This window comes from Neopsephotus bourkii, unplaced genomic scaffold (assembly GCF_033783945.1).
Source record: "Neopsephotus bourkii isolate Nb327-2 ecotype Australia unplaced genomic scaffold, CSIRO-AGI_Nbou_v1 NB_1825, whole genome shotgun sequence".
Taxonomy (NCBI): Eukaryota; Metazoa; Chordata; class Aves; order Psittaciformes; family Psittacidae; genus Neopsephotus; species Neopsephotus bourkii.
The window spans coordinates 5,062,113-5,087,621 of NW_026902298.1; the positions used below are offsets into that span (position 1 = coordinate 5,062,113).

Sequence of the window (25,509 nt, forward strand, 5' to 3'; positions counted from 1 at the left end):
TTTGTAAGTTTATGGGTGGTGGAAAGTAAACGTATTTGTATTACTGTTATTTCATTATACCTGCCAGGTTCTAAGTTCAACTTTTTGTATCCCAAGTTCAACACCTTGTCACTTCATTTAAATAATACTAAAGTACTCAATTTACATTGTCTTTCTATTTGACAACAAAAAAGTGCTGTTATTTCTCTATATGCCCATTATGGAAACAGTAACCAAAACACTTTTGTAATTCCTGCCCATGCTTAAAAAATAAAAATAGAAATAGAAATAAAAGTGAAAAAAAAAAAAACTTTGGAAAGGTTTTAAAAACAAAACCCTAAATGATTTGAGAGACACTTTTTAAGTAAACCTTAGCCTGCAAAAAAGTTTTATTTATTTGTCTAACAGAAGGGTAAGTTTTTAAATCACCTCCAGACTCTTGCACGGATCTGTCATTTCAGATGGTACAGGACTTTCTTGTCTAGCAGCAAATGGTACAGTGAGATGGCAGAGACTGGAAATTGAAGTTAAAGAAATTAATGTCATACATATGTGAAGTAATCGACAAGTGGAACAAGCTGATCTAAAGGCTTGTGAATATTCCAGTTTTTAACATCTCAATTTAAAGACTGGATGTCTTTCTAAATTCATGATCCGCTTGAACCAGAAGCTTGCTGCAGGGATTATCGGTAATGCTCTACGGCTTATGTTAAGAAGGGACTCAAATTAGCCGGAACATAACAGCTCCTTCTGTTCTTAAAATCTGTGAATCATCCAAGAACTTTTCCACCAAACCCACAGAAGATAAGAATGAAGACTGAAAATATTTCTGAAGGGGGGAAAAAAAAGAAGCAAATAATCCCTTTCAGAAACCCACATGTGTATTTGAGCATTTCATTAATATCTCAAAAATAGAAAGTACAGCTGAACTGTCAAGTCACTTGTATACAGAGAAATTTGCTAAAAAGCTGTAACGCCAGCAGCATTTCTGGCACATCCCTCTCAAGTGCTGTTTTGTGCAGTGTCAGCCTCCCTCCTGCCTTTTTCACCCACCAACCTAATTTCTCACTTCTCTTATCACTTCTGCTATTTCCTTTTTCTTTTTATATATATATATATGTAAATTTTAATTTTAATGTTTGACATTATCAGGCCCAAAAGACGCTTCTCTGGTGTTACAAGGCGATTGCGCATCCTTCCCTTGTACACACAGCACGGGAAGTCAGGAGTGGCGTGGAGTCAGCAGGAAAAGATCAAAACAACCTTGGTGGGACAGAGCAACCTGCGCCCCTGCTGCTAACACCAACCACCCTGTCACGTGCTGGACCCTCAAGCCCAATTAATGACTATAATAGTGTCTTGTTCAGGAGCAATCCTCTGTAGCTTGTGTCAGCACTGCAGTAGTTATTGCGTTTTATGAGCGAATCCATGTGATAAAATATCATATATATGATGGATATGATAAATATCATATCCATCAGGAATGTCATCAATGAAGTGGGCAACCAAGGATAGCACAAGCTTGACACCAGCATGAGAAAAGCTCCTGCAGAAATGTGCTAAGAGTGAAATCTTGAAGTGTTTTTTATGAGATATAGAAGCTACAATGATCATTGTCAAAGCAATGAGTTGGGATAAGACTCACTGCAACAAGTTTAGTTTGTTGACAGGCCTGGTTGTGTTGGGGTAACTCACCTTGGTGACTTCAGCATGCTCACGGACAGAGGGAGACAAGGGACAAGTGGTAAGTCTGTCTGTGATTCGGTTCACATGCAGAGGCTCTTCCCACACGGGTACACTTGGAGGCAGCTATGTGCCGCAACCCATCTGGCTGCCCACAGCTGCAGGTTTATTCTTAGTTTTAGGAATGCGAATACTCATGGACATGGTGATGGCATCATGTCAGCTAGCAGACAGATTTTCTCCTCACAGCATTTATCTCTGTGGATGGGTGGGTTTCCTAATGAGGTGGATGTGGGGGGTCTAGTGATGTCTGGTTTCTGAACCATGCATTTCGTCCTCTGACAGTCACTGGTCTTGCTAGTTCAGTAACCTGTAACTATGTGCAGTGTAATATGTTTCATGATGAAACTACTATAGGCATTTACAGGAGAACATAATTCTGTATTTCTTCCCCAAGAACTATAAGTGTTCCATGACAGAGTTATGCTGTGATGTGAGTGAAGTGCAAGAAAAAGCAAGCTCCGTCTGCTCTGCAGCCTTGTAAAGAAAAGTTAGAGGATGTATACCACAGGTTGGGCTGGCTGGCTGGATGCTGTACCAATGTGCATAGGACTGCATCTCAGTCCACAGGCCATAATGAAAGATGATGCTCATGATGCCATGCTATTTGTGGACACACAGTACTAAGTTAAAGAATTCAAGGTGAAGTGCCATGTGGCTTTACAAACCTTAGTCTTTGTAAACTCAGCTCTCTATAATCTCCTCCATGTGCCAGAGTAGGTATTTGCTCCTTGGCTAAGCCAAGACCAGCTGAATAAACCCAGGGAAACACATAAAAGACCCTGCATTTCTCCATAAACCAGGAGTAAAAAGCATGTTTCTTTGACACATTTACCCCAGCAAATCCAGAGCAACATGCATGCATATTCGAGAAAATGTCTTCCAGCCATTCCATTGCTCAGACATCATCTCTGAGAACAATCACATCCTCAATGTTATCCTTCTGTTCCCTGGGAAAGAGTTCAGGTTGTAATATAGTAAATGTACACAAACAGGCCAGAACATCAAGGTTTCTATTTCTTTCAAAAATTGATGGATTACAGTTTGCTCATTTAGCCTTTATTACTATGACTCTGAATGAGAAATGCAGAACATCTTCCTATCCAATCTCCACCCTTTGGATATGTCTCTTTAATACGTGCAAACTTCTGTCTTTTCTACTTACTAAGCCCTGCATAGTCAAGCTATTCAGCTAAGTCATTACTAAACTTCTATTTTTTACCTTCCATATTCTTAGGTTTTTTTTAAGCATTACAAGTTCCACCTGGTGCCCCATGACGATGTCTCATTAAAATAGCCTTACTTCTCAGGTCCTCATGTAGTACAACCGACCACTGCTCAGATGAAGTCAATGAAGGGACCCTGATTTATAAGATCTGTCTGTTCATTACCTTCATTTCTGTTAAGTGACCTTTCAATGAAAATGAGCATAGGCAAGGGACAAAAACTGACATGGGAATAAGACAAAATATATTATGAAGATAAGCAGGTTTTCTGCCTTGCTGAACACAAATATTTCACTTGAAAGACAACACCTAGGGAACCTAGGACCTGTCAATAGTCTTCAACCAGCTTCTAAGTGAACTATAACGCATGATAAATTTCTGTAACAAGCAAGCAAATTTGCACCAATCAGTGATGCTATGAGCAGAAATCTATTGCTTTTAGAAGATATGCAAACTTCTCTTTCAGTTAGGTGCCAAAGTTTGGCTGATACTGTGTATTAGAGGAATCAGTGAATCGCACCAAGTAATATATCTGAAAACATGTACCATTTTGGGATGCAAGGCCACTGTAACTTCTAATAGAAGTAGAGCTCCACAATATAAGCTATTTTTGTATGGTCTTCAAAGACCTGAAGCATCCATTGAACAAAGGGCAATAGGCACTCATTCACCCATGGGTCTGACAATGTGCAATACTGCTAGTAGGCTGTACTTGCCAAGAATGCTAGTAATAAATTGAATGTAAAGAAATGGAAAGTCAGACACCTCAGAAATGATTTATATAGAAATAAGTCTGTTCGTTGAGGAAGCATGATAAACTAGTTTCTCAGTCCAGTTTGACAATGTCTATACCACAAATGAAAACATCTAAGCCAAGCAAAGTGTTCTGCTGCCATGGCAAAATAACTGTTCCAGTGCTCTGAAGGGTGAGGAGATTTAATAGTACTAGTGAGACAAGTAGACCAGTCCATCCTCCTAGGTGTCCCCCACAGTTTCATATATCGTACGTTCATAGTATTCCAGTAAAACAGTGTCAATGGATAATGCAAACAATAAATTCAGGGGGATTTATTCAGGAAAATCCTACCTCCCCTTTGAAATTTTGTCAATGAATAATTTCACCATTTTAAGAATCAGGATTTCATCCTTGACTGCTTTTATTTTCAGGAATTCACAGTGAGGAGGTGACTGGTTTTCAGCATTCAGCCCCTCTATTTGTTACCTGCTCTTCAGAAAATTCATATGATTAGATTTTAAGAGCTGTATTTAACACTTAGCTCCACTGGCTTCATATGTATATCAGGAAATAATCACTAAAATAAATAACTTCCATAATTTCCATTATCATTGCTGGATTAGCGCCAGACTTTCATTCTTCCTTCTCCTCCCTATGTCCATCCTGCACTATCCTTCTTTCATTGCTCACTCTGGTCACCATTAATGTGAGGACCAGCTCTTTGTCATCTTCACCTTCTCCCCCCTTCAATGCCTCTTCTCAGGACTTAGCTGAAAGTGACTGTTTCTTTTAACCAATATAACAAGGAGTATTAATTGTTTCATTCAGGTATGTCACTTGGGAGAATAAGAGGTTTTGTCCAGGATACTCTATACATGCAAGACCTCCTAAACAGAGAGCATTTCTTTTTTGGTTTGCCTGTATCTATAACCCTAAGAAGGGCAGGAAAAGAAATGTTTTCTACTGCTTGTAGGCTTCCATAGGGGAGCCTTTTAAAACCCACGGGAATCTGTCACCCTAAATGATGGAATCCCACAAGACAAGTGTGGGGATTAGCCTGACAAAACATCTGCCTATGTCAACATAGTGCCAAGTGAAACAAAGTTCCACCAGACACTGATCCAGGCAGCTTAATGTCTGCACTCTGCCACCACCACCTCCCCGCTGACAGCTGGGCACACTTGCAAAGCACGTCTGCTTCTCCCTGACACCACTGAAAGACTGCAAAGCTCAGTGCAAGTGTGGCTGCTCCCTGACAGCTCTGCTGTAGGACTTCACACCAAAAGCATGTACAGTGCTATAAATGCTTCAGTCTCCCTTGCCACAAATAGATAAAGAATGTATTTCTCCCAAGAAGACAATCTTACTTACTTGGGATAGCGCCTCTGCTGAAAGATGGGCAGAATCTCTGTATCTTGATTGGAATGTAGGAGCAGTAAATCCCGAAATCTTTCTGTCAGGATAAAGAAAAATAAGAGGAAAAGAAAAAAAAAAAACAACCAACAAACCCAGACTGTGACTCTGCATTCTAAGCACAGGCCACAAGCAAGCAAGCAGCAATATCAGTGAATTCTCTTCTCCAGCGATATTTACCAGAGAACAAAGCTATAGGGAATACAATCTATATATTCACACAAAACTGCTGCTAAGACTAGAAATCACTGTTTCCTGTAAACCTTTTTAGTAATATTTTTAAATGTCTTTTTTTATCCAATATTGAATTCCAGTAATGCTTACGAATTTCTGACCCCTGCATACAGGTCTTCCGGATATGATATGCAAACAGCCATAAAGAGTCCCTGCCTTCAAGAGCTTAGTCTGAACAGAAAGGAGGAGCTACTAAGAATTCACCAGCCACTCAAGGGTCACAGTAGTCTAAAGAAACATATATAAAATAATTAATCTCAATTAAACTGCAGTATGAGCCCTTGGGTAACTGATTAATTGGTATTTTCAAGGATGGCTGAGAGACTGGATTGGCTTTGGTTCACTATTATGTATTTAAAAACCTGCAACATAGGACCATATACAGTAGGTAAGGTTTTTGTAACTTGGCTTCACTGACCACCCAGTGAAGGGGTTGGTGTGGTTGGTGTAGCTGCCTTGCTCTGATACCTTTCTCTTAGAAGTGGTTAGATACAATACGTAAGCAGGATCTGTAGGAGCTTCTATCAGTATCAATTTCTCAGTTGCTGGAAGATGGGAACCTCCTCAAAACTCACTTGATTTAGAAATAGAAAGGTATTTCCCACCCAGGTCAAATCCCTCCAACACACCCCATAGCTCTCTATAGCATGGGACATGCTTTGTTTCCTTCTTTCCTTCCATCACTTGCAACTTTTATTTAACCAGTCCTTCAGTGGCACAGAAACCCAAGGCACTGGTGATGCCCTTCCCACATTTGCATCCCCTACTCTTCCTGCAGTACCTTATAACAGTGGCTTAAAGTCTTCAGCAACAGGTTTTATGCATCATTTGCTAAAAGACAGCTTGTGGCCTGTGTTGTTTGAAGTAGCTGTACTGTGGGGTTCTCCAAACCAACTATCTCTTCCATGTAAGTTCTTCATTCTGGGAAGTGAACCTGAGGATAAGTGCAGTCCTCCCTCCCCTTATATCCGTATGTATCTCAAACTATCTTCTAACACTGGGTTTACAGATAAGGATATCAAGTGACAGAAGATGAGTGGAGAAAAAAATCTGAATCTCCCATCTAAAAAAAAGGAATCATAGCAGCTTTCTTACCTATTACAGGTTAGTATATGATAGCTTTCTTAACATTCAGTTTTATTTACTGTATGTCATCATAATCAAACACCATTAATTTGGATACAATTCATGTAACCTCTAAAATGAAAAAATAAAGCAACCAAACCCATACTTAATAATACTTTGACGAAAGCATGTTAAATTCAGAAGAAAAACTCTCTTGTTAAGGGCTCAGTTTTAAAGGTCAATAGTCTCAGATGGTCTAATCTAGTCTTTCATCAGCTGGCTGAGATACATTGCAAACATCTCAGAGAGGTACCAGGATGTGCCAGTGAAGAAACAAGGGCTGGTACTTAGTTTGTTCCTTTACTTCTACACCTCTTCAAATTAATTTTGAGCAAAACAAACACCTGTACCTCCAAACTTCTTACTGTATCTTCAAAGTGAAGCTTAGCTTTCCCTGTACCTAACAAGGACAGCAACTGGATGTGGCCAACAACAGCAATGATGCGAAGATGGAAGTGAAACTCAAGGAGCATCTTTCAGGAAACACCCTGCTCACTGTCTTGCATACAGCTTGCCATTACAGCTACTCCTTGACCTCCTGTTGTATTCTTCGGAAGATGAAGAGATTTGCTTTTTTCCTCAGTCCCCTGGTACGTGGCAATACGTTGTATGTGGGCATGCCCTGTATCCTTAATGATATGCTATCTTCAAAACACACTGGACAAGAACTGCAAGGCTTCAGGAAGCTTTCACTGGTGCAAAATGACCAACTGTGTATGTTTCAGAACAACCACATCAAATTCCACCCCAGCCTCAGGAATCTCCCAGTGCAACTTAAGCTACTGGCGCATTTCTAGGAACTCTTTATAAAAAGGCTTTGTATAAACAACAGCCTCTGTGTGTGCCTGGTGGAGGAGTGAGAAGTTTTCAATGGCAAACACTGAATGACAGCACTGGAGGGTTTGGACCTCTAGAACATGGTGCAAATCACCATGATTAAGGCTTTGTCTTTGGGGTGCTGATTTATTTATTTTTGAGGGCTTATAACCAGGTGCAAGAGCAATGCAAAGCCTGGGGAGACATGTTCCTCTTAGTTCAACAGTGTACAACACCCCGTTACACATAAAGTGAGGCTGGTTTGGCAGACCTTGCAAAGAGCCTGTGACTCTCTATGAGAGACAAAACACATCTTAGCAAAGGAGCAGATATTCCCACTCCATTGTTCTGCCCAAGATGGATGGCACGCAGGCAAAGGGCCATATCCATCTCTATCCCCATACTCCATGACTCTTTTTCTTGTACTGCTGCCCTTTCCCATTGATCCAGACCACCTGGCTGCACTCCAGGACCCAATTCAACAAGCCACAGTCTTGAAAATATTTTGAATAGTAATGTGACAGAGCTGGCCAGTAGTGGCGTGAAAGCAGCCAAGTTACAGCATCTGAAATTGGCCTAAACAGCTTCCCCACTGGATCTTGTTTCAGTTAAAGTCAACTTTGACTTTTTTCCCCATGCTATGGCAAATTTCCCAGGCAGATGTATTTTCTTTTCACCATACGACTTTACTCATTTTTCCATGTGTCGTGGTTTAACCCCAGCCAGCAACTAAGCACCACAGGGCTGCTCGCTCACTGCCCCTACTCCACAGCGGGATGGGAAAGAGGATTAGAAGGGTAGAAGTGCAAAAAACTCCTGGGTTGAGATAAAGACAGTTTATTCGGATAGAGAAGGGAGAAAATAATAAGAGTGGTAATAATAATAATAGGATTAGTGATGCACAATGCAGTTGCTCCCCTCTTACAGTCTGATGCCCAGTCAATTCCCAAGCAGTGGCCCTCAGCCAGCTTTTACTGAGCATGATGCCACATGGTATGGAACATCCCTTGGCTTAGTTAGGGTCAGCTGTCCCAGCTGTGTCCCATCTCAACTCCTTGTGCCCCCAGGCTACACACTGGCAGGGCATGAGAAGCTGACAAGTCCTTGATTTAGTGTAAGCACTGCTCAGCAACAACTAAAAACATCAGTGTGTAATCAACATTATTCCCATACTGAATCCAAAACACAGCACTGTACCAGCTACCAAGAAGAAAATTAACTCTATCATAGCCAAAACCAGGACACCATGGCAGCACTTACGCTATATGGTAGTGTTCTACCTCACCTCAAACACAACCTACAACTTCCTGGAGCACATGTAGCCTCCACAGCCTGTACATCCTGAACAGAAGCCTTTAGGATTAATTTGGCCCATAGGACCATTACGTATATGCTTAACCCTTCAGGTCTATAATATTCTCATATTACCTGTACATTTGTATAATACAGAAGTCACACTGGTGCACATGACACTGCTGCCTTTAAGGACTATTCAGCAAGGTGATGAGGGGGGTGATGAGAGCTTTGGCAGCTACTGACAGAACAGAGGTACTTTTGGTGCTCTTACAAAAATGAATATCAGAAGCCTAATTCTTCACAAGGGAAGCAAGAAAAAATCACAATACCTGGGGGGGGTGGGGGTGGACTTTTTCAAAAAACTATGATTTTCTTCTAATCCGTGCTACGACAACAAACGAAAGATTTGAGAACTGAGGAAACTCATAATCAGAGCATTTTTACACTATTTTCATTTGCATTCACTAGTTGATGAATAGCACCAAACCAAACAGTTGATAAATAGTACCACTCAGTACTTGGATTATCTTAGATATCTCCCAAAATCGAGTCTTTTCCATCACTTCTTATGGTTTATTATCTAAAATGTAATGCTTTTGCCTATGTGTCGGTCTGGGTTTTTTAACAAAACATGCATAGCATTTATTTAACCAAGTTTTAAAAGGCTTACTTCTGAAAATCTGAAAGTATCTTCCCCTCATTCTATCCACGCAATTTCATTAGTTTAAGTCTGTACTAGATAATCACTATTCAGATATCATTATTATGCCATCGATTGTTTTGTCAGTGCTGAATTGACACTGCAGATGTCATCTCACCAACTTTCCCATAAGCCCACCCACAGGACAAAGTCCTCAGAGACATCAGGAATGGCTACACAGTCCCATCTTACGTTCAAACTTATCTTTTCAACATGCTGAGTGTCTCCACTTCCCCCTGGCTTTCATTCTGGGTGTACACTTCCTTCAAAAGCCTCGATTAGTGATAAGTCCTCAGTTAAAGTGAGGCAGACCCACTGGGGTCACGTATGTTTAGGTAAACGTAGCGCAGTTACCTGTGATGACTAGGGGCTGGATGTAATAATGCAATGTTATGTCCTGTCCTCCTAAATCAGGAAGCTTGTAGACTATAAGGGAGAAAAGTTTGCCATTGAAAGCTTTATAAATTTAATCTGTCCTTTTGCATTTACCTCTCTTCCCTGCCTCGTATCTAATTCTCCTCCCCTCTTTTCTACCCTTTGCTCTTTCTCCTGCTCCCCTCTCAACATATTCACAAGTCAGCCACTGGAATCTCTACATAAACTCCCACTAACATCTTTATAATACCTGTTATAAAAATCCAGTTAGCAATTTGCAAGGACAGAATGATGCATTTCCAGGGAGATTTTCTCTTTGAAATAGTTAGATGTGTGTTGTTGTTCTCAAGCAGGATGGGGCTGTGCTCAGTATGGTGAATAAACAGTAATGCCAGAAAAAATGTGAGCCATTCCTGGGCATACGATCTGAAGCCCATTCAAACCGGTTACACAATTCAAGTTCCTTTTTTCCAGCATAAACTATTAGAGCAGTGGAAAGAGAGACAAAGGAAAATTTTATGATCATATTTTAACACCTGGGGCTCTCAAAGCAATTTGTATAGAAGGTCCCTATGAATTAAAACACATTCATATTCACATGCTGTAGATGGAGAAACTACGGCACAGGGAGCACTTGTTTTTTGAAGCTGTGACATCCCTGAAGTTCTTGCTGCTTTAGCACTTAGAAGATGATGCCACGAGTCACAAAACGCATTTGTGTTAGGCTTGACTTTAAAAGTTAGGAAGTGCAGTTCTTCTTTCATTTCTCCTTCTGGTTACAAAATATTTTACAGAAAATAACAGCAAACTCACTCCACTGAATTCCAAGGGTCTTAGAAATCAAATTCCTGCTCTTTCTGTGCCCAATGGGTCTGTACCTATGAGGCCATAGCAGTATGTAATTGAAGTCTGAGATATTATACATTTGGTTATCCCAACCACCTTTTCACACAGCAGGCCCTGACCACTCTGAATCCCTAATAAAACCAAGTTGAATTGCATGTAATCAACTCAATTAAGAACACTGTAAAACTGATGGCAATTGCTTTTTATGGGATAAGGATTTATTATATTATTTTTATGGATTATTTTTTAAATCAAAACTCTTCAGAATAAACAGAAATGTGGTTATAAAGCAATCAGAGAAAGGGGGAAGAAAATAGCCTCAATAAAGTGCAGAACACTACGGTCCAGAAGCCAAACTGTCTATCCACAGTGACACTCTCATGAATTTGGGTATTTTGCAGTCAAGTTTCTGTAACTATCTGTAGCACTTCTACATTAACTGAGACACAAATCTCAGCTCTATCTTCTACCACATGGACACTTGCAAGCCTCTCTAAATTCAGAAATGTTGTCCTAAGTAGTTCCTCAGTGCCTTTTAAAAGGAAAAAGGCATTTAAGAGGAAGTCTTGGCCAGTTAAGGGCTATAAAACTGATGAGTAACAATACGGCATAAAACTGAGATGTTCAGGATTTTAGTTTGACTTGTGCCTTATAAATGACCAAAGTTTCTGAAATTAAGGAATTGTCAGTTCTCTCCCCCATCTAATTAACAGGGAAGGAAAGAAAACAATGATGATGTAATGTTGATGAGTTCTAGCTTCCAAAATGATTACATATTTTGCTGATACGTGGAGACAGGCTTTTTGACAGGCTTAAACTTCATGATTCCCAGTCCACTAAGCCTTATGAAGTTTAATTCTCCTGTTATATCACTACCATTTCTTCCACCTTGCTCAGTCACTGATGAGAGCCACCATTCACAGAGCTACTGAAAACAAATAATGATTACAAGCTCATAAGAAACCAGAAAGCTGAAAATTATATTTAAAACTTGATATTTATATTTATTTAAGGGAAACAGAATAGATTTAACAGAAAGGGAACTGGTCTTTTCATTCTCTAACCTGGGTGAATAAACAGTAATCACCCTTCTGTTCAACATCTTTTGCAGGATTCTAGTTTATTTAAGCCGAGAAGAAAATATGAAATCAATTAATCATTACACAGGTCAGCAGTGAACCTTCCAGTCACTCTAACCCTGCAGCATAGTCCTCTTTTCTTTGAAGAAAGTCTCTGTACACTCTGCTTTCCATCTTAACCTGAATTTGATTCCTAAAAAAGTGGTCAGCTCCTTCTCTTTCTCTAGCTGTGTGCTTACCAGATGGTTATCCTTCTCCCTCCCTGATTCCGGCATGAGCACATCCTTTCCCTGCTGGAACTCAAGGTGCTTTCTTATCTCTAAAATGTCCCACCTACTATGTCAAAATTAGCTCAGTCAGATTTATTTCTAACTAGATCTTCCTCATTTACATTATAATCACACATACTACAGGATTTATTTCTGTATATCCATATATTAGCCAATGAAGAATCAGAGTAAAAGGCAATTCTTGTCCAGGGAACCTTAGAAGGTTGGAAGATGAATGATGGAAAAGAAAAAAGCATCACTTTCTTTGCTTCAAAACAGGGAAAAGAGGTGCTGAGGACCACAGGAAGACACCATTTTGTAAGTCTAACTTTGAACAAGCCAGCATTGAGTGACCCAGGCTGCCCGTTACCTATGCGGCCAGATTTCGATTCCTTGGACAGCCAATGATGGGAAGCAGACACTACACCAAAATGAAGCAGTCTTGATGCTCAGTACTGAGTTAGAAATCCTTCTGTAGGTTACACAGCAACTCCCTGGCAGAGCTGGAGATTAGCTTGACCACTGAAGTTCAAAACCTATGTCTTACTCAAGAAGCTGTTTCTTCTCAGACGTTCTTACTATAGTTGAATGCTATTTCTGTCATGACAGCAGAGTTCATTCAACAGCTCAACACTTACAAAGCACAACAGTAAAGCACACAAAAACATAACTGCAACTTTAAAAAATATCTAAAAATACACACTCTGACGCCAATCTTATTTATGCAGGTTTTTTCAGTACTGAGTTCTACAATTGCTCCTTTTAGCCATCAAGGGCTGTACTTTGCTTTTTTAGCTCCCCATGAGCCAATGCAGGAAGGCTCAGCTACCATTTTTTTTCACTAGTGGTGCACTTTTCTCTTCCAGAATATGCCAGAGGAAATGATGAGGGCTCAGTATATCCCTTCCTGGATTTAAGGTAAAGTTGTTACATGTGATCTAAAAAGTCCTTACATTCACCGAAAAAAGAAGACTCAAATTATGTCATGGTGGATTCAACTGGTTCTCTCTCTGTAACTCATGATCTGATACAGAAACTACAGAAAGCCCAACCTTTCAAAAACTCCATGGCATTTTAACACTGAAATGGAGCTACCATCCAGCTGTGAAATTACTTCTATACTATCCACACTGCAAAGCTCCAGAAGGTATATGCTTCTAAAAAGCTGAGCAAAAGCATCATTTGTCAGGCTGTACTGATTCACATCAAGCCCCCCCCCCATACTCTAAGATATTGCTTCACGTGCAAAAACCTTTGGAAGAATCAGCATAAGGCAAGACCCTCCTGCTGTTGTTTTTCCATCCTCCAACCATTTCTATCTCCTGATCCTAAGGTGGTCTGCTTATTAAGAAATACCTTGACTTCTCTTTCAAGTACTTGCCCAGTCCCCTAGGTAAACATCCTTATCTATCCCACATCATCTGACAAGGAGTTCCATGTTTCTCTCACCTGCTACATAAACATGCATCACCTTATGTTTGTTCTGAAATAATGTCTTCCTTACTGTATTTGATGGCCAAAAGTTCTGATACTGCCAGAAATGGCAAACAGTCAAGTTTTACCCACCTCCTCTTACAGTACTATGCAAGATTTTGCAGGCCACTGTTATATTCCCCTAAATTACCACTACAAGAGTCCCTGCATACTCAGCTGCCCTGTGCCTGGAAGCCTTCCATGCTTGTGATCATCTTTGTCATTCCTTCCTGAATGAATACTTGTCCAGTATTCTGTCTGAGAGATGAGGACCAGATCTGCATGCAAGATTCAAGTCCTGGGATCACCACAGAATTACTCAGCTGCACAGGGATCTCCCCTGCTTTATTCTCTACTCTTCCCCTAATAAATTACATCTTTACTGCTGCTGAGCACTGAGCTGATGTCTTCATGGAAATAATTATCACCACTGTAAAGTGTTATTCGTGGGCTGTCATGGTCACTTCATCTCCAGACATGTGTATTAGTTTGTCACCAAATATATCAAACATCACTACATACCCACATGCATACATGCACTGGTATTTTTAGCCAGGCCTATAAATAGATTTGAAAGCATAATATATTTTACACACTTGAACAAGCTACAAGAACTTTTATTAAACATATTTAAATAACAGTCACAAAAAAATGGAATTAATCCCATCCAAGGCTAAAATTTTGTAATCATAGTTAAACCACCATAAATTACTGGGAACTCAATCTTGGGCTTTTCTCTATTCATATTTTGTCTCAGTTTACACTGTAAGCATGGGATCATTTCACCCTCTTACTAACATAGATGTCTTGTTACATTCAAATATGCAAGTGAATTACTCCCCCAAAAAATCACAGAATCACAGAAAAGTTGAGGGTAGAAGGGATCTCTGGGTCCTAAGCCCGGCTCTGAGCAGGATACCTACACTGAAGGTGCTGATCACCAAGCAAGAGCAGGTTGCTCAGGGCCATGTCCAGCTGGGTTTTCAGTATCTCCGAGAACGGAGACTTCAAAACCTCTCTGAGCAACCTGTTCCTGTGCCTGACCACCCTTATGGTAGAAAAGATTTTTTCTTACATTTAAAATTAGTTTCCTATATTTCAATTTGTGCCCATTGCTTCTTGTTCTGTTACTGGACACCACTGAGAAGAGCCTGGCTCCGTCTTCTTTACTCCCTCCCAGGTTAAAGGTAGATAGGACAAAATGGTTTGGAGGGAACAATTACATTCCATGAAGCTTGGATTCAGATCTAATGAATCTTTCCCTGTGCAACATCAGGGATGATTTAAGGCTGATAAGATTATATTTTATCCTCAGCCACTGTTACTGAATTGAGTGATGCACACCCAAAACATACACCAAGCCAGTCTTGCACAAGCACTCCTACTTCAGTACAACAGAACAGAAGTGAAGCACCATAAGCTTTTGCCCTAGCAAGGGATGCCTCTATAGACACAACATTGCTAAGCACACCCCAGTTCTTTGTGCCAACTCCTTTCCTAAAAGTCACCCTAAAATTCATTGATATAATCGTGTCTGTTTATAGGGAAAAAAATACTAATATCAGTATTTTGTGCTGCTTTTCCATTCGAGTAAAACTGCAAACCCATGTCTGTTTGAGAGGAGGGACACAGCAGTTTGGGAGGCAATTGTACTCACTGCTGATAGACATGCAGTCAAGACACTGCCCTACCATAGTCTTCATGCATGCTGGTCATGCTTGCTTCTCCTAGTTAGGACAGGGAAGGGAAGGGAAAATGCTAAAGAAAAAAGAGTTTGCAGAAGAAAATGAGAGTCTCCTTGCTGATGCACCCTTACTCCCTGCTTTGTTATAGAAGGTAGTGTTGAGACTGCCCAGCCCTCTTCCCCCCAACTGCAGCTTGAATGGTGTTGTTAATCACCAAGGCTTAACTGACGTTAATAAGGTCACTAAGCCTAACTTTTTAATTCCTCCCTTCTAAGCTGTGTGGATACCTACACTGAAGACATTAAGTTGTTCTCAGGGCCTGTGCTGAGGGACAGAGGGAAAGCTGAAATACCCTAAATACTTAAGAGACAGTGCTCAGACAAAACAGCGGCACTGATATATGCACACTATGAGGGAAAAGTCTGTCCAGCCAACCACTTAGCTAAGATAAAATGCTAGAAACAACAGTAACAAGGCTCCAAATAAGAAATAAAAGGAGAAATAGAATATTAAGGGGCTCCATCTATGTATAAGAATCTTTTCCCCTGTGTTTTCAGCTGCCTGCGTCTTTCAGATAACACGTACAAGTTCTTCTCTAACAGCACTCCTAGCACTAGTTGCGCTGAAACATAACACAGGATAAAGAGATCAGAGCTCAGCTGGATCCTATTTTCTATATAAATTTTCTAGTCAACTGGGGATGATCCACTGGGAAGCAATGCACATTTTTTTCCAAAGATCTAATCACATCTGAGGCTCCATTTCTTATAACATCTCTCAAAGGGCAATATCAAAACCTTAGCAGGAAATCATTTGAATGACTGGCAAATGAAATGAGCCACTAGATACTGTTTTTTTTCCCCTCTTTTTTGGATAGGTGATAAAATGCAATGCACACAAGTGTATCAGGAAATGAATCAAAAGTTTGGCTCAATTTCACCCCAATGTAAACAAATTTCTTCTTACATCTGAATTAGACAAGTCATTCCTGAGAACTTAAGCCATCCCACTCCCTGAATATAAACTGCTATATATAACCTAATTTGAGTAGTTTTCATTTACTGTTAATTAATAATTTCTTTAAAATACATGTATTTGCTACTTGAGCACTAGCTCTTATACAGACTCCTTAAAATATGCTGCAGGGTTTTCTACAGGATCATCTCCATCTTTCAACTATCATGTTATGAATATAATGAAATACCAAATAGACATCTTTTTACGTGACAGAAGGTCTGTTACCACTTAAGTCAAAAGAAGTATCATCCCCAGCCTTGAATGGGGGAGAAAAGCTCTTTTATGTTACTATGTAATAACACTACATTGATAACTATTTTCTAGAACAAAGAACCCATGTTTTAGTTGATTTAGATTGATTTAGTTGATTTAGATCACATGGTTTCTCACATCATTGTAAGGATTTCTCACATCATTGTAAGGAAATGTAAGGAAATCACTTCTGAAAAAGTGATTTTGCCAATTTCTGTATCTGTAAGCTGTCATTAGATACCTACCTGTTGATTCTCTTAGATAGCAGTCATGAAGTGGTATATAGCAATACATCAGTGTACCATCGCAAATTCAGCAATACAAAAGGGCACAAAAGTGATAAAAACCTCAGCGCAGAAATGGCAACATGCTAGTACATTTGTGCTGAGAAGTATGGGAGACTTCTAAGGAAAATCTATTTATAAACAAATTTTTGGAACAATGAAATGCTGCTTTATTTGGAAACTGCACTGCAAGTGATCTGCCATTCTTGTTAATAACGGGGCACAATTAGTGTAATCCCCTCAACCTGCTAAAAACCTGCAAACATCAAATACCAGAACTTACAAAAATGTCTTGCTTTAATTATGTATTTTGCCTTTTTCAAACCAGTCACGACTAAGCTCAAGAGACACTCCGCTGACACAGTGTAAGTGAAATCCCTGAGGGAAAGCCCTGTGCCGTCGGGCTGGCACCAGCCACTTGGCAGAGCATCACAGCTTCATCTTGGAAAACACGCATGGGTGTCTGTGGCATTTTCCTGGAGGAAATGGCACTTACAGTGCGCTTAATGAATATGCAAACATGTTAAATTTATGGGAAGAGATAGTCCCTATAACTGTTTATCGCAATGAAGAGCACAAAGTGCCTACTGGTTTATTTTCATTTCACATAAGACGTGGAAGCTTCTCGGAGGCTGTAAGTGTCCTAGTTACCATTGACAGTACAGGAAAATCATCACAGCAGCCATTTCAGCAAAACTCAAAATAGCAATAATGTATGAAACTCTGCCTATCCCAAAATCCCCCTTCAACACTGAAAAACATGTCAACAGCCCTCAGTAAATGCTGCCCTGCACTGAGTCCCCACTTTGTCCAATGCAAATAAACACACAGATATGTCTATTTTGTTCCACAGGCCTTCCCAGCAGAGCAGCATTCCCTTTTACTCATGATCACAGAATTTACTTCAACATAACTTAAGCTATTCTGGTTCCAGGTAAGTCATAAAGCTAAGCAGTCATCCACTTTTTATCAGCTTCTACATAGAATACAAGGTCCATTCAAATTACTAAAAACACAGTGACACTTTGTGCAAATCACTGCAGATTTTACTCTCAAAATGTGGATTAGATGTAGAGAATTTAAGAGAAAAAAATATCGAAATGTAAAAAAAAAAAAACATGCTGAAAGTTTAGGGATGTGTGTGGACATTTATATGTAAATTAAATGCAGCGCTTCATGCATGTCACAGTGGAGGTTTCTCACATGCTCACCTCTTTTCTCAAGTTAGAGCTGCCAGCCGGACTGTATCTGCCACAAGGCAAGGACATTCTCTTACTAGGAGAGAGTGAGACCACTTCATATTACAGCCAATATACCCTAAACTGGGAGCCCAGCCAAGAGAAGATCAAGAAAGCTGGGGACATACAAAACCGGGGAGAGCATTTGCAAGTGATGTTTTTGGCTTTCAGACAGTATTATTGACCATATGAATTTTTCTGAGGAACAACAGTCCTTCTTATGAAAAAGATAAATCAGCTTTAGGGAACAAAAAGGTGGTGGTGGGGATATCTTCTGTTAATTTTTACCAGTCAATCTTATTGCTCATATTTCTGAAGGAAAATACTGCTTAAACAAATAACTGGGTTACTTCATTCCCTGCTCTTTGTTTTGACTTTGCTGCCTCTTTGTTAAACCTGCTGAAGGCACTGAATGCCTGAAAGACAACCTGCTTTTTCTGGCTGTTTCAGATGATCTAATGAAAGATATTACCTCCCCCTGCAAAACTTGCCTCTCGTGGGATATTATTTCATTATAGTGCCCTGTGATCTAATCTGCTACAACTGTCACAAACTATATAAATAAGAAGTATCATGATTTCCTTTTTCAAACAAGCTCTGCCACTTTACCCCCATTCTGAGCAAAAAGAGCTTTAAATAAAGAAAAAGAGGAAGAACAAGAACATTCCTGAGCTGCAGAAATGTGGGTTATAATGTCAGTGAAACCAAATACAGGCTGCACCCTCCCCATCAGCTGCTGCATTTCATACCAAAGTGCCATTTATTGCCATCACAACACACTCTATGCCGCGTACCACAATGGGCAAGGCTGCAATCCCATTCACAGTTTGGAAAGTCATTTCCAGCCTATAAATTCCCTCCTACAGTTTGTCCTCACAGTGCTTTAGTTAATACTGAGATAACCGAGTCATTTGTCTTGTTAAGAAATGCCACGTTCGGCACGTAGCAACTGCCATTTCTAATTTCACTCAAAATTCAAAAGCACCGGCAATAATTTACCTTTCGGAATCATAAACTGTACAGAGTACTCAAGGCATTTCTGCCTTGACACCTTTGGAAATTCCAAGGTCTAAGAAACAGAAATTAATTGGGTTGCATTACAATTAATGAAATGACTGACACTCACAAAAGGATGCTTTTGTATAAAAAACTGGATTGAACTGGCAGTCTGACTCCATCCCCATTAGGAACTTCCACCCACATCTCTGCTCTGCATGAGGGTATCCACCCTTTTGAAGCATTGGACCATAACGTTCATAGTCCAGTGCAGAGTTGTGATTAGCACATGGTTTCATGTGTAGTTTAAGTTTGTATAGAATATCATATTATATCACAGAATTGTTTGGGTGGGAAGGGACCTTAAAGATCATCCAGCTCCAACCCCCTGCTATGGGCAGGGACACCTTCCACTAGAGCAGGTTGCTCCAAGCCCCATCCAACCTGGCCTTGAACACTGCCAGGGATGGGGCAGCCACAACTGTAGCCATAAACATTTTAAACTAAACTTTTCTATTCTGTTTATAGCAGATACAAAAAATACCTGTTGTGACAAGCTGTGGAAGCCTGCTCTTGGCCCACTGTCATGACATGATTCTGAGGTTTGGTTTGCTTTGCTTTGATGAAGGAAGAAATAACACTTTTGCAGGAGTCACATACCCTTTTTTTTTGCCTAAGAAATCCAATTTCTACAGTTGACAACTACTTAGTTGGTGGTGGCAGATTTTCATTAATAGTATTTATGATTTAATGGGACAGGTCGCCAGGGAAGGACTGGGGCAGAGGAGAGCTGTGGCTGCAATGTCAGCTATATTTCCTTACGGTGAAACCCAAATTCTCCTGCTAGATGGATCAGAGAGACAACACATATACAAAAGTCAAAGGACTGGATGGAGCAACAGAAAGGTGTGTGTGGCAGATGAATGTAAAGCTCAGTTGCAAGGGGCTGTAGGGAATTATTGCTACAATTGGGGTGTAGGATCTGTTTCTCATGGAGAAGCCCAACACTGACTTTAATGTACCTTGGAACAGAAAGAGATTTTGGAACAAACAGTTGCTATTTCAAGGAAGCCTGGAGTTTGGGGTGGGGTCAAGCAGCTGGCAAGAAGTGGGGTAAAAATTGAATGAAGGAGAGAAATAACACATAAAGGAGATAGGACATCCTATCAACGCTAATATGACAGCAAGAAGGAGCTAGAAAGTATTTTCTGTCAAAATACATGGAAAATGTCATTTGACCATGGTATTTGATCGTGATGACATCTGCAATGTTGTGGGAGTTTTAATTAACTCCCACACTTAACCGATGAGCACTAAACAAATTCTGGGCCCCTCTGCCTTCTGAACCAAGTTTAAACAAGGCATCTGTAGAAATAAGCAGACAGGTAGGAGAGACCAAGGAATAAGGAGCAATATAAAGCACCATCATGATAGCTAGTCTTCTGACTAGCCCAGCAACCACTACTGCTGGTGGTGTTTATGGCAAAAATAGCTACACCTTAGACCTTACCACAGCTCAAATCAATGATGGGACCTCTGATGAGTTTTTAAATACTTCTATATTTAAAATGAATGTTAAAAGTGGAGAGGGTGCAGAAAGCAAAGAGCCAGGTAAATGCAACATCTCAGAACTTGAACTTAGTACAACAGATCAACCAAACAGAAGGCTCAAAGTCACCATGCTCAGTTTATGTAAGGATCTGCACACACTGAGGCAACAACTAAAATGCACATGCGTTTTCCAGTCAGGGTCTTTGCCTGGAAATGAAGGAGGAAAGGGAAAAGATGAAAACCAGGAAAACCCACTCAATTATGACATCATCGCAGATTTGAGCTTCATTTTCACAAACAGCCTAGAAAGAGAACGTAGATATCAACAGGTTGAAGCTGAAAAATCTCCAGTCTATTTCAACCCCAAGTTTGGGGTTTTGTTTGTATTAACTTCTGTATACAAGTTATTCTAAGAAATTCCAAAGCATCATGCAAGTGTTGGGAGTACATAAAGATAACTGCTTCTCTGAGCACAAAAGTTTATAAACATCAACAATTCCTATGGGAGTTTTAGTTCTTTTTTCAATGGTCCAAATTTGAAATATATTTGTCTAATTAACTATAATGATGTTTCAACCTGTTAGAAAAGGATCCTCAAATAAAACCTTTCCAATCTACTTTTAAGATATTTTAACTAGTAATTGTTATTTAAACTGTGGTAGCTCGTAATTCCAAGTCTGCAGTATGTCTGCTTTTTCCTTCTGACCATAAGGGAGAAGTTTTAATGAACTGGGATCAAAACAAGGTGATGTTCAGTAGGGATTCTGCAGCAAAACTTGAGTCGCATCTAGGGGAGTCCACTACCACCCCCAGGGAAGTGCAGGCATGCATGAAGAGCTGGCATTTCAATGTGAACTCTCCCATTTCTCTAGGAACTATTACACATCTGAGCATGTTAAAGGTGCACAAAGGAACTGGCAAGCCCAGCCAGAGTTTGTATATTCATTGCTTGAAGCAGCTGTGTGTACCTCTACAACCTACCACAAGAATGGGATGTCCCTAAGCATCCCTAAGCAAAGATTAACAGAAAAATGGTAAAACACAGGCAATCCCAGAACAGCAAATACAGCATATAAATAGCAATTACAAATGCAGAAATTACCCTGGCAGTCCAATCAAATGCATGCCCCAAAGCTTTTCTTTCTTGTGACTCTATTTTCAAGGTAGAGAGTAGCTTTTTGCCTTTTTTTTCACTACACTCATGTAGAATCATAGAATCACAGAATGGTTTGGGTTGGAAAGGACCTTCAGATCATCTAATTCCAACCCCCCTGCCATGAGTAGGAACACCTCACACTAAACCATGTCACCCAAGGCTCTGTCCAACCTGGCCTTGAACACTGCCAGGGATGGAGCATTCACTACCTCCCTGGGCAACCCATTCCAGTACCTCACCACCCTTATAGTAAAGAACTTCTTCTTGAGATCACATCAGCTGCTACATGTTAATGTGCGCCACAGGTTTCATTCCCGTTCATGAGGGTGCTTAAAACATCTGTGGCACTGCAAGGAATACTTCAACCTTGTATTCTTGATCAGTTTTTAACTACAGAAACATCTACATATCCTGTGCATATTATATCCAAGGATAATTTACTTCATTCAGACATGTCATTTTCTATAATCACTACATGAATAGAAAGAGCCTAGGGTATGCAAAAGGCAGACATTTACAAACAATAGAATGCATGAAGAAAGAAGAGTAGAAGAAAAATTCCTTCCAGACAACTTTTTCACCTAAAAAACTTTTTTTCCCATGTAAAACTCATTAACTATGCAAATCAGAGTTGACTCAAGACATGCTGGTTTTGGTACTAAGCCAGTTGGAGGTCAACTAATGAAAAACATTGAGGTCTGGAGCCAAAAATTCAGGTCTGTTCACCTTCAGCATTAATGCTTTAATCAGAGGAAAAGGGCTTTCAGCAATGAGCCAGAAAACTAAATCTGCTCTCCTTCTTTTTCTCCATTCCCTTAATCCTGTCTGTTATTGAACTTGCTTGCAGTCATAAGTAGAATAATTAATGAACCTTAATGGCAATGAAGAATAAAACTAGTACTCTTTATGGCACATTTTGGCTAACCATATTGTTAAAGCATTTTAAACCTCCCAGTAATGTAATAATAATACTCTTCTTACTAATGACAAATTTTATAGAAAGAAACAGAATTAAACCTTTCTAGCACTCATATGTTCCTCAGAATTGTAAGTAGGATTCACTGATAAAATAAGAATTGGTACTCATAAAATCTAACAGAGGAAAATAACATCTACTGCATCTCTGTCTTCTGCTTCCAAAACCACACACTGATTTTGCTGGAACAAGCGACAGTACCACGTCATTAACACCTCTACACCCTGCCAGGAATCTCATGGAATAACTAAACACAACAAAATACATGTTACTATGGAATGAAAAAGGCCCAAATCAAACAAAGCTTGAAGTAACAGCAGGAGACTTGACCAGTTGTTCACCACTGATGACTAGATATTTTTAGAGAAACTCAGTAGCAGTTATAGTGATCCTGGGACAACCTTGTCACATCCTGCAGGCAAACTTTGTAGTCTTATTATTCCTTCTTGCCATCGGCTTCACACACTCCTCCAGTCTGAATCAAAATATCTAAGGCTATTGTAGATACAATAATCCACCACTTCAGTATGTCTATACCTGTCCCCAGGGTGACTGAAAATGAAATGTAACTTCTTTGCTAGCTCCTGATCTTGCTGATAAGTCCCAGCTAAGCATAGCAATGCACAGTGAGCCTTGGGATGCTTCAGGCATTCTCTAAATGAGGAGCTGCAAGGGTTTAACAAGGTCATATAGATACTCCTGAACCATCTGGCAAACCCTCCCAGCCCAGCAAGTTCAGGTCATTCTTCCTTCAGAGCCACTAAAAAGCTATGTTTATTTTCTTCTGGTGAGCATGCAAAAAAAGCCTTAGTCAGCCTCCAAAATCCCAAACAACTGCCTTAAAACTGCTTAAAAATAGAAATCTGGGGTGTGTACTCTTTTCTGTCTCAGGTTTTAGTCCATAGGGAGATAAACAAGAACCATGCTTTCATACCTTTCTGGAAAAATTATTGGTTTTAACTGAAAAAAATGTTTTGTTTTATTTCCTGAAACCTCCTGCTCCAAATCTGGACCTTCCAGAAAAAGTACTATGACAATATCGGACAAAAATTCACATCAGACCACATCAGATTCAAAATAAGGTAGTCAGTACCCAACTGACCTAATGAACCTGTATATCCTCATCTCTACAAGGAAGAATTAAGCAAAGATACATATTTTCTGACAAGACCTGGAGTTTACTAGGGTCATGCAGACCATGATCTGTCCTGGCCCTAGCTGGAGAGTTCCAGCACACATCAACATGTCCTGCTGCCATAACATTTGGTAACCTATAGGACAGGAGTCTTAGATTCAACCAGTGGTATTAAAATGCTCTTATGGCATCCCCACAATCAATACCATGCTGCTCAGAAGGGTGGTCAGGCCTTGCAAATGTCTCTAGAATCATACACACCTACACAAGAGGAGGATGTCACTACAAGAACACTATTACTGTAGACTGCAGAACAGTATCAGTGTTTTAAACACAGTCCCACACCAATTTGTACCAGCAACACACTTGCAGCATAACAGCAATGTTTTATTGCCTTAAGGCAATGCAGTTCACCTTAACACCTCTAAGTGCTGTGTATTTATTTCCCACAAAAACATGCTGCACGGCCTCGGAAGTCTGTTAGCTCGGCATCATCAATATCACTTTCTGTCTCACACCCTGATGTTTGTCTGATGAATGAGACACATTGTCTTGATACACTGCCATGGGGTTTTTTACTGCTGTGAAGTGTTTGGACACAAGGCATGGCCCACAGCCTCTCTGCCTCTGTTTTTCCCCTCTGGAGGTGCCAGACGAAATGTCAGCTTTAAAACTAAACAAACAATACTTGAGGCAGCAGCAAGGACAGGGGAAGCATAAGGCTGATGGATGACAACACTGATAACAAACCAGACAATAAGGGGGACAACAAAAGCTTTCAAAAAACCCTTTTGTAAATACTAAGCCAATAATTTGTTCAAAGCTGAGGAAGAAAAAGATGAGCACAGAGATATGAGAGAAGCAGAATGAAACAAAGGTGTTCAGAGGGCAGGGGAGTAACAAGATCAGCCTATCATCTAATCCATGGATCTCACAGGTCTAATCAGTGCACAAGCCATTACAGGGACTTTAGTGACACTGTAGGGTTTAAAGTGGCTATCCACCAGCTCAGCTGCAATAACTGTCAAAGACACGCTAACTTAGCTCTGAGCCAGAGGGTAACCCAACCTGCAGAGCTTCACCTCTGCCATTACCACAGACTAGCCACTGCAAACCCATCATACCTTGGGTGTCTTCATCCTGACAGTCTAACTAACCTGTGCCCTACAGCCATGTTTCACCTCTGTGATATGATGAAACAATTGCATTAATAGCAAAAGCCATCACAATTCACAGAATTATAGAATCATAGAATAGTTAGGGTTGGAAAGGACCTTAAGATCATCAAGTTCCAACCCTCCTGCCATGGGCAGGGACACCTCGCTCTAAACCATATCACCCAAGGCCTCGTCCAACCTGGCCTTGAACACTGCCAGGGATGGAGCATTCACAACCTCCCTGGACAACCCATTCCAGTGCCTCACCACCCTAACAGGAAAGAATTTCCTCCTTATATACAATCTAAACTTCCCCTGTTTAAATTCCACAACATTTTGTGAAATAGATGCTATTCCACAAAAACAGATGCTGACTTAAGTAGCCATACGTCAGCAACAGAATAGTGTCCTGGCTTTGGCTGGAACAGAGTTAATTTTCTTCCTAGTAGCTGATGCAGTTCTGTGTTTTGGCTTTAGTCTGAGAACAATGCTGACAACACACCGATGTTTTAGTTCTTGCTCAGCAGCACTTACCCCGATCAAGGGCTTTTTAGTCTCTCATGCTCTGTCAGTGAGGAGCATGAGAAGCTGGGAGGAAGCAGAGATAGGACATCTGACCCAAACTAGCCATACCACAGCACATCATGTCCAGTATAGAAAATTGGGGGAGTTATCCAGAAGGCACCAATCAGTGCTCAGGCTGGGCTGGGTACCAGTTGGCGGGTGGTGAGCAATTTTATTAGGCATCACTT

The 25,509-nt window shown here is 40.3% G+C and overlaps 1 protein-coding gene across 4 annotated transcripts in view; it reads right to left on the reverse strand.

Annotated features, from left to right (window-relative positions):
* The window catches only part of NOX4 (NADPH oxidase 4), a 105,741-nt gene that overhangs the window by 30,462 nt on the left and 49,770 nt on the right, over window positions 1–25,509 (reverse strand). For all 4 annotated transcript variants that reach the window (XM_061343767.1, XM_061343769.1, XM_061343768.1 and 1 more), the window contains one exon: window positions 5,056–5,137. In XM_061343767.1, coding sequence (XP_061199751.1) covers window positions 5,056–5,137 — 82 coding nt within the window. The remainder of the gene's footprint in view (window positions 1–5,055; window positions 5,138–25,509) is intronic.